Source organism: Tachysurus vachellii, chromosome 18 (genome assembly GCF_030014155.1).
Source record: "Tachysurus vachellii isolate PV-2020 chromosome 18, HZAU_Pvac_v1, whole genome shotgun sequence".
Taxonomy (NCBI): Eukaryota; Metazoa; Chordata; class Actinopteri; order Siluriformes; family Bagridae; genus Tachysurus; species Tachysurus vachellii.
The window spans coordinates 706588-716587 of NC_083477.1; the positions used below are offsets into that span (position 1 = coordinate 706588).

The 10000-nt window shown below is 45.1% G+C and overlaps 1 protein-coding gene across 4 annotated transcripts in view; it reads left to right on the forward strand.

Annotated features, from left to right (window-relative positions):
• Positions 1-6688, forward strand: part of hsd3b7 (hydroxy-delta-5-steroid dehydrogenase, 3 beta- and steroid delta-isomerase) — a 29089-nt gene extending 22401 nt beyond the window's left edge. For all 4 annotated transcript variants that reach the window (XM_060892522.1, XM_060892523.1, XM_060892521.1 and 1 more), the window contains 2 exons: positions 1806-1968; positions 4678-6688. In XM_060892522.1, coding sequence (XP_060748505.1) covers positions 1806-1968; positions 4678-5093 — 579 coding nt within the window. In that variant the 3' untranslated portion in view covers positions 5094-6688. The remainder of the gene's footprint in view (positions 1-1805; positions 1969-4677) is intronic.
• Positions 6689-10000: the final 3312 nt, after the last annotated feature.

The following is a 10000-nucleotide window of genomic DNA, read 5'->3' on the forward strand; positions in this document are numbered from 1 at the left end:
GCTGGAAGCTGTGTGACAGACAGACCTGATTACACTAACACAGTTATATTTAACTAATTTGATTTGCTGTGCAGACTGATGAAGAAATTATAGTCATCAGTGTCCCAGTGTGTAGTGCAGTGTCTTATCAGCTCCTGACTCAGGGACATGACAGTTCACAGTGTGTTTGTGTGCGCATGTGTGTGTGTGTGTGTGTGTGATTGTGCACGTGATTGTGTGCACGTTCGGGAGTGTGTGTGTGTGTGTGTGTGTTTGTGTGCGCATGTGTGTGTGTGTGATTGTGCACGTGATTGTGTGCACGTGCGGGAGTGTGTGTGTGTGTGTGTGATTGTGCACGTGATTGTGTGCACGTTTGGGAGTGTGTATTTGTGTGTGTGTGATTGTGCACGTGATTGTGTGCACGTTTGGGAGTGTGTATTTGTGTGTGTGTGATTGTGCACGTGATTGTGTGCACATTCGGGAGTGTGTGTGTGTGTGTGTGTGTGTTTGTGTGCGCATGTGTGTGTGTGTGATTGTGCACGTGATTGTGTGCACGTGCGGGAGTGTGTGTGTGTGTGTGTGTTTGTGTGCGCATGTGTGTGTGTGTTTGTGTGCGCATGTGTGTGTGTGTGTTTGTGTGCGCATGTGTGTGTGTGTGTGATTGTGCACGTGATTGTGTGCACGTGCGGGAGTGTGTGTGTGTTTGTGTGCGTGTGTGATTGTGTGCACGTGCGGGAGTGTGTGTGTGTGTGTGTGTGTGATTGTGCACGTGATTGTGTGCACGTGCGGGAGTGTGTGTGTGTTTGTGTGTGTGTGTGTGATATGACTCATTCTGTCAACCACCCCATTCATCAGTTTCTCACAAAGAGATGATCCCCGTGGTGACGTGTTCTCCGTGTTCCTCATGTCCCTGATGCCAAACTAAATACTTTTCATCACCATGTGAGTTTATTATTAACACGTTAATACAGTTTATAATAATATTTATACATAATATTAACACAGTAATATTATATATAAATATAGCGTTCAGCGTCAGTTCAGACAGGCCACATAGTCAAGCTCGGCTATCAGCTGATGTCAATTTTCTAACCCCGCACATCAGCTGATCTGATTCCTAAGCACGCTATTGGTCCTTTTCAAACAGGGCGCCCTATTTAAATGCTTTTTTGTCTGTCTGCTTGACTGTTTCCTCTGCATTGCTGCACCCCACCTCCTCCCCTAGCTCCTCCCACAGCTCCTCCCCTAGCTCCTCCCATAGCTCCTCAGAAGCTGCTGCTGTTCCCTGACTAGCTTTCATGGAGCTCATGAAAAGGATGGGGAACTCAGAACAGAGCCATACCGCCAAATGTAAATTTTATAAGCTTGCAAATAAAAATTTTAAATATACGTCAAAGAATTCTTTATTTTGACTCAAGTGGTCCTGATTGAAATATATAATTTTCATCATTTACCCCGAACATTACTGAGATCTTTGTTCTTTATGTCATGATGTCCCTCGTCATAACTGCGTCGACTTAAATTCCTCAGTTTACACCACAGAGCTGCTGAGTTCCGGACTCTGATTGGTCAGAAGGTGGTGATATGTAATGGTTTCTATAGCAACAGCTCATTCACAGGTAGTCTCTGATGTCTGATCTGTAATGTGGTGAAGGAGTCTCCAGTATCAGAGCTGTGCACCGGTCAGAATAAAGATAGACTGGTTATAAAGCTGGTTTATAGCTGCTATAATGTACGTGAGACTTGGAGGAATGGCAGCCTCAGGGACGTGCTGATGGTGTTAATTACCGTTTGTGTTGATTTGCTGTGGGTTTCTCTGTGTGCAGGTAGCCGGCGGTGCCACTCTGTACACGTGTGCTCTGCGTCCCACGGGGATTTACGGTGAAAACCACCTGCTGATGAAGGAGTTCTACATGAATGGGGTTCGCACCGGCGGCTGGCTCATTAATGGAGTTCCACAAAACACCGAGCACGGGCGTGTGTACGCAGGTATCCTGTCACAAACACCACCAATATTCACCCTTCATCCTGCACAAGCTGACACTCGTTCGTTACGCGCTCCGGCGCAGAGACTCCACCCCCCATTCTCAGCTCCTAACCACACCACATCCACACCATCACACATTTCACCACCTTCAGCAGTCTGATGCAGGGGAAATGACTTGACTTCCTCGTGTCTGTGTTTATAGATAACTTGAGAAGAGTCACAGTGAGCTCATGACGTGTGATGATGTAAACATGCGGTACATTATGCACAACAACAGCACTTATGGGCCTCCATTAGAAAATGCATCATTGACAATCTCTTCAAAGGTTTTATTACTTGAACTGTTGAAGTCGAGGCAAAATCTGAAAGAGATCCTGTTACAAGAGCGGAGAAAAACAAGGTCTTGATGACTCGAGGTTCAGCTGAAACAGCAGTGATGGTTTTACTGAGCAGTTCTCAGAGTCATCAGAAGGAGAAGGTTTCCTGTGACCTCATCACACAATAGGAAAATTGAGTCAACACATTATAATATAGTCTGATTCTACAGGGAATCGAACACCTGAGAGACGAACATACACAAGTGGGAGTGGATCTGTTCACGTTAGGGTTTGTGTGACAGGAAATGTCGCACTGGAGAATGATTAAAAATCAGCAAATTCTGGGATCATTGAAGAAACCTGAAGCTGAAAAGAGGTTCTGTGGGGAGCAAGGCACACGGCGAGGCAGATGGGGGGAGCAAGGCACACGGCGAGGCAGATGGGGGGAGCAAGGCACACGGCGAGGCAGATGGGGGGAGCAAGGCACACGGCGAGGCAGATGGGGGGAGCAAGGCACACGGCGAGGCAGATGGGGGGAGCAAGGCACACGGCGAGGCAGATGGGGGGAGCAAGGCACATGGCGAGGCAGATCGGGGAGCAAGGCACACGGCAAGGCAGATGAGGGAGCGAGGCAGATGGGGGAGCAAGGCATACGGCGAGGCAGATGTGGGGAGCAAGGCATACGGCGAGGCAGATGGGGAGCAAGGCACACGGCGAGGCAGATCGGGGAGCAAGGCACACGGCGAGGCAGACGGGGGAGCAAGGCACACGGCGAGGCAGATGGGGGAGCAAGGCACACGGCGAGGCAGATGGGGGAGCAAGGCACACGGCGAGGCAGATGTGGAGCAAGGCACACGGCGAGGCAGATGGGGGGAGCAAGGCATACAGCGAGGCAGATGTGGAGCAAGGCACACGGCGAGGCAGATGGGGGGAGCAAGGCATACGGCAAGGCAGATGGGGAGCAAGGCACACGGCGAGGCAGATGGGGGGAGCAAGGCATACGGCGAGGCAGATGGGGGAGCAAGGCATACGGCGAGGCAGATGGGGGGAGCAAGGCACATGGTGGCGCAGCCAGAGAGGGCTAAGCGATGTCCACAGCCGAGCTGAAGGGCCGAGCACAACCCCTAACGCACTGCAGCCAGACACACATCTTGACAACCAGAATAGGAGGGAGGGAAGGAGGGTGGGAAAAATCCCCGCCACGGGCCTGTAACACCCCCCACGGATGAAGCGAGGCGACGTCCTCCTCGGGGAACCGGAAATGGAGCGATGTCCCCCACCGGAACAGGTGCGGGGCGATGCCGCAGGGCACTAAAAAAAAAGGAAGGGGGCAAAACCGGGATGGTGACATCCTCCGCGGTACAGAAGTGAGGCGACGTCCTCCTCGGGGAACCGGAAGTGGAGCGGCGTCCCTCACTGAATAAAATGTGGAGCGATGTCACCAAAAAAAGGAAAAAGTCCAGGAAGACTTGAGGACTGGAGGAACAGTCCAGGAAGAGGAACAAAATATGCTCCTAATAAACCGGTCCAGGCTGGAAGCTGTCCTGCTGGGTCCAAGTTTGGGAGGAATCATTCTGTCACATCGGGAGGAGGAGACAGACCCATACGCAGGATAGCTTCAAATAAACAGGGTTTAATAAATAATAAATACATAAAACAGGAACACAGACGAAAACTAAACAGGACCAAGGACGATGGGACACTAACGATGATTCTGCGCTGCCATCAGCAACACTGCACGGTTAAACAGACATAACAATGAACACATAGGGGACATGTGTGTAGAGACGGGGAGGAGTAAACAAACATAAACATAAACACATGGCCAAAAGTCAGCAGTGTTAAGCTTCAGTGTTGAGCTTCAGCAGTGTGGAGCACTGTGTTGAGCTTCAGCAGTGTGGAGCACTGTGTTGAGCTTCAGCAGTGTGGAGCACTGTGTTGACTCCTCACAGCTTGTTTTTATTACACTGTGTGATTGTAGATGATTAGGCAGTGACTCAGAGAACAAAACAGAAACGGAGGAATGTGTAACAGAAACATGAAGCTTAACTCCGAGCCACGACTCACCTCCACACTAACGTTATAACACATCAATCTTCACTCGCTGCTCCTCAGTCTCACACCTCAGGGTTTCTCTCCATGACACGTTTTACACGTGAGCTGTTTTTTAGTCATGGTGGAGCTTCTCTAATTGGAGGTGTTAGAACATGTTGAACTTAAATTGTGTGAAAAAAAAGCATGTGTTATTTGAGACATCCAACATGTTTACATGTGCAGGTTGGATCAGAGTCCTTCAGTATTAATACTTTATTCTTCATCTGCATGTGTTGACCTGGAGAAACTCGGCAGCTTTCTGCTTCTGATGTTTGATGTTTTTATGCTTTTGTTTGACAGGAAACGTGGCCTGGATGCACGTGTTAGCAGCGCGGGCTTTACGTGAGCGTCCCGAGCGACTCGGAGGTGAAGTGTACTTCTGCTATGATGATTCTCCCTACAAGAGTTATGAGGATTTCAACATGCAGTTCCTGTCTGTGTTTAACTTCCGTTCTCTGCGCGTGCCTCTCTGGGCACTCTGGATGTTGGCCTGCTTCAACGAGCTGCTGCGCTGGTTGCTGAAGCCCTTCTGCAACTTCACACCCATGCTGAACCGCTACACGGTCGCCATCGCCTGCACCTCGTTCACCGTGCGCTCAGACAAGGCGCTGCGCCACTTCGATTATCGCCCGCTCTACGACTGGCCGCAGTGCCTAGCACGCACACAGGAGTGGGTCAACACGTTCCCCCTGGACACCAGCTGCAAGGACGCGTGACCACCGAGAGCATCCGGAGACACCAGGAGACAGGGTTATCATCTGATATCATCATCATCACCATCATCACCATCATCATCATCATCATCATCAACATCATTCTATACACACACACACACACACACACACCAAGAGCATCCGGAGACATCAGGACCTGTTATCACCTGATATCATCATCATCATTCTGTACACACACACACACACACACCAGAGACTAATGAAACAGGAAGGGAATCACATCTCAGTGTCATACATCTGTTTAAAATATTTACCGTGTTTATTATATTCACTGTAAATCACAATGTGGACACGCCCACTGTGGACACGCCCACTTTTAATCTTCAACAAGAGATGACAGATTATAATAGAATTATAACCAAATTATTCCTGATTCTGATTATCGGTGCAGGTTTCTCGCTCTAACCAGCAGGATGTGTAACTGTGCAGTGACTGATGCAGTCAGACGCCACAGTCTATACGTTAGCACTGTTAGCATTAGCTTTGCTACCGTAGGTGAGAAGGGAAGTGAGAAAAAGGATGTGCAGGAAGAGGAGGTGGAGTCCAAGTGGTGGATTAGGATTGGAGTTTCAGGATCTGGATTGTGATTGGTCAGAAGATGATGATCGTTGTGAACCTGATGATGGAGTGGACATGTTCTCCTGAACACCTGAAGAAGGAAAGAAACTCAGCCAGACAACAAAGAAGCTATTTTTTTATTACTCTAGATATATTTAATTATTAATATTTAATTATTCATATTTAATTATTCATATTTACTAATGAATTTAGGAGAATTAAAATTTAAGGAGTCTTAGTCCATATTATCAGTTTTGTCAGTTGATTGACGTGACAAAAAAGATCAATGTAATTTATAAAATATTTATTATTAATGGTTCTTGCAAAGCAACATTATTATTATTGTGCCGGACAAAACTTCGGTGCATAACTTGTCCCGCAGCTTTTGTCCTAGACCCATGAATGAGGTGTCAAATCGACCGGCTCATTGAGGAGAGGTGTGCTATTACTTTTCTAAGCGATCCGAGTACCGGTACTTCCGGTACCGGGTCTCAAATTGGCCTTTTTTCCCATAGACTCCCAACTCGGCAAGCTTTTGAACTATCTACACCAAACTCGCCAGCTCCATTAGGGTGATACTCTGAACAAACTTTTAAATTGGTGTACCGACTGGACTTCCTGTTGTGCCGCAGCCCCGCCCCCAAAATATGTAAAATCAAAAAACTTTTTACAACATGGACATGTGACATATCAAAATACTCAGCACAATGAGGGGAACTTCCTCACAGGTATTCTGATGACGTCACGTGACGTCACGTGAAAATAAAAAATTAGCACAACATGGACAAGTGACATATCAAAACACAGCACAAAGAGGAAAACTTCCTCAAGAGTATTCAGATGACGTCACATGCTCGTCTCGACTAGCCTCCAGGATTTGCCACGTGCAAGAACCATTCATATTTTCTTCAGGAAATGTACGTTCTAGTTACTCTTTAGTTAATCTGTAATAAAACAGTTTAATTATATGAATATTTATTTGCACAATGTGAAATAAACAATAAACAATATTTAAGTGACTTTGTTTGCAAGTAATCTGGAATACTGTAAGACATAAAGTTTAAATAAATGCATTAATATTACTGAGCCATGCGACTTGAGGCTCCGCCCACTTCTCCATCCTCAGAAAGGAAAAACCGGCGTCTGTGCAGACTGATGAGAATCCACGTGCTGATGAGTGTGTGTAATAAGTCCACATGGAGTCTGTGTGTGTGTGTGTGTGTGTGTGTGTGTGTGTGTGTGTGTGTGTGTGTGTGTGTAGGACATGTTTCTGTTGTTGCGCTGCCTTGGTATCCACACATAATATTGATGATTTTCCACTTAGAGAAGTTTAAACTCTAAAAAGGGCTTTGATTTATGAGGTTCTGTGATTACTGAGAGACAATACAAAAGTATATAAACATTAATAAACACACTAATGTGTTAATTACACACTAATCTTCTGCTCTTATGCTTATCTACCGTCGCAGTGCTCTAACCTTTTTGTTGTAAAAAAAAAACTCATTTTTTGTGATTATTATATGATCTGGTGGTTTAGGAGCTTTTACTTTTACACATTCACACAAACACCCACAGTGAAATCCCTGTCACCCTAGTGTTAGTGTGTGTGTGTGTGTGTGTGTGTATTATATATATATGTATATATGTGTGTGTGGGTGTGTGTATATGTGTGTGGGTGTGTTTGTGTGTGTGTGTATTATATATATGTGTGTGTGTGTACTGTATGTGTGTGTGTATGTGTGTGTGTGTGGGGGGGGGTGTATATATGTGTGTGTGTGGGTGTGTGAGGGTGTGTGTATATATGTGTGTGTGTGTGTGTGGGTGGGTGGGTGTGTGTACAGTGTGTGTGTGGGTTGGGTGTGTGTATATATGTGTGTGTGTGTGTATATATGTGTATGTGTGTGTATATATGTGTGATGTCGTAGCTCAGTGGTTAAGGTGTCCGACTACTGATCAGAAGGTCACTGGTTCAAATCCCAGGTCCACCAAGTTGCCACTGCAGGGCCCCTGAGCAAGGCCCTTAACCCTCAATTGCTCAGGTGTATAAACTGAAATAAGAAAATATGTCACTCTGGATAAGAGAGTCTGCTAAATGCTGTGTGTGTGTGTGTGGGTGTGTGTGTGTGTGTGAGGAGTCTGTTGTTTTTTCTGGCAAGGAGTCAAACATGCTTTTAACTTTGGAGCAAAAAAGCATGTTGACACCAGAATGAATTCTATTCTGCTTGAAATTCTTGACTTCAAGATCTATTTATTATCTCTCTCTCTCTCTCTCTCTCTCTCTCTCTCTCTCTCTCTCTCTCACACACACACACACACACACACACACACACACACTAGTCCCTCAGACCACAGGAATGCCAGCAGCGTTGTTCTTGTTGCTAAGACTCTATCAGACAGTCACACTGCAACCCACATGCCATGTTATTTATAAATCTGTATCTGATTCTGTGGCTTTAGATTTGAGGATTTCAGATTTGCACAAACTGTGTAGAAGCTTTAATCTGGGATTAATTCATCATGGTAACTAATCCAGTGTTTTTTTTTCATGCAGTGTGTGTGACTTTGTGTGCGTGTGTGTGTGTGTGCGTATGGTCATGTGTGAGTGACTGTGTGTGTGTGTGTGTGTGTGTGCATGTTCTGTTATTTTGCTTTAATCTATATCACACATTTGTAAAGAAACAGAGGATTATGAAAATTATGTAAAAATCAATGAGAAGAAAAGTTCTTTGGCGAGGAAACCCTCCTGACTCAGAAGGAGTTCCCTGACTCTGTTTCTATAGTTACGCTAAATATTGAGAGTTGGTGGAAATGTGATTCATCTACATTACACCACAACACAGAAACACACAGAGAAGCCTAATTTTACTATAAACACAATGTGTGTGTGTGTGTGTGTGTAGGACATGTTTCTGTTGTTGCGCTGCCTTGGTATCCCACATAATATTGATGATTTTCCACTTAGAGAAGTTTAAACTCCAGAAAGGGCTTTGATTTATGAGGCTCTGTGATTACTGAGAGACATTCATTCATCTTCTACCGCTTATCCGAACTACCTCGGGTCACGGGGAGCCTGTGCCTATCTCAGGCGTCATCGGGCATCAAGGCAGGATACACCCTGGACGGAGTGCCAACCCATCGCAGGGCACACACACACTCTCATTCACTCACGCAATCACACACTACAGACAATTTTCCAGAGATGCCAATCAACCTACCATGCATGTCTTTGGACCGGGGGAGGAAACCGGAGTACCCGGAGGAAACCCCCGAGGCACGGGGAGAACATGCAAACTCCACACACACAAGGCGGAGGAGGGAATCGAACCCCCAACCCTGGAGGTGTGAGGAGAACGTGCTAACCACTAAGCCACCGTGACCCCTACTGAAAGACAATACAAAAGAATATAAACATTAATAAACACACTAATGTGTTAATTACACACTAATCTTCTGCTCTTATACTTATCTACCGTCTCAGTGCTTTTGTTGTAAAAAAAAAAACAAAAAAAAAAAACATTTTTTGTGATTATTATGATATGATCTGGTGGTTTAGGAGCTTTTACTTTTACACATTCACACAAACACAAACACAAACACAAACACCACCCTGTCACCCTGCTAACCTTCATCTAACACACAACTTTTACAGAACATTAAGCTGTACACTCTTTACACATATAAAGTCCAAACAAGGTAAAGTTGCAGTCGATGAGCATTAGACAAACCTAATCCAGTGCTAAATAAACATTAGATAACATTTAAATGAAACGTTACATGAAGGTTAGATGAAGGTTAGTGTTCGATAAACATTTAACGTACCAATAAAAAGCGAACCTTTTTCTTTTCTTTTTCACTAAATAAATAAGAGATGGATGCAGTGTAGTCACTAGAGTTATTAAAAGTCATGTTTTTGTGTTGTATAATTCTGGAGTTTTGGTCTCCTTTAGAGACGTTTCTAAGAGAATACCGCCATCTAGTGGCATGTCGTTGTATCTTCCTCAGTCCTTCTGCAGGAAAAGATCATTACAGGTAAAAAATTATATTTACAACAAGTAAGATTTAAGGAACCTTATAATCCACATGTGCTTCAGGTATTGTTTCTGTGTTCAAACTGCTCAGAACTGGATATCATTCATCCCAGTAACACTTAACACACTGCTCACAATATTAGTGAACGATTCTCTATCCAGATCTGTTATAGTTCCAAACTTTACGGTGATTCCAGGAAACAGAACCAATGCGTCCTGGATCTTATCTCCTGATTTCAGAGCTCGGGTTTGTCCTGTTCTCTTCTGGGAGTTGCTTGTGTTTGATTACAAACTTATTACATT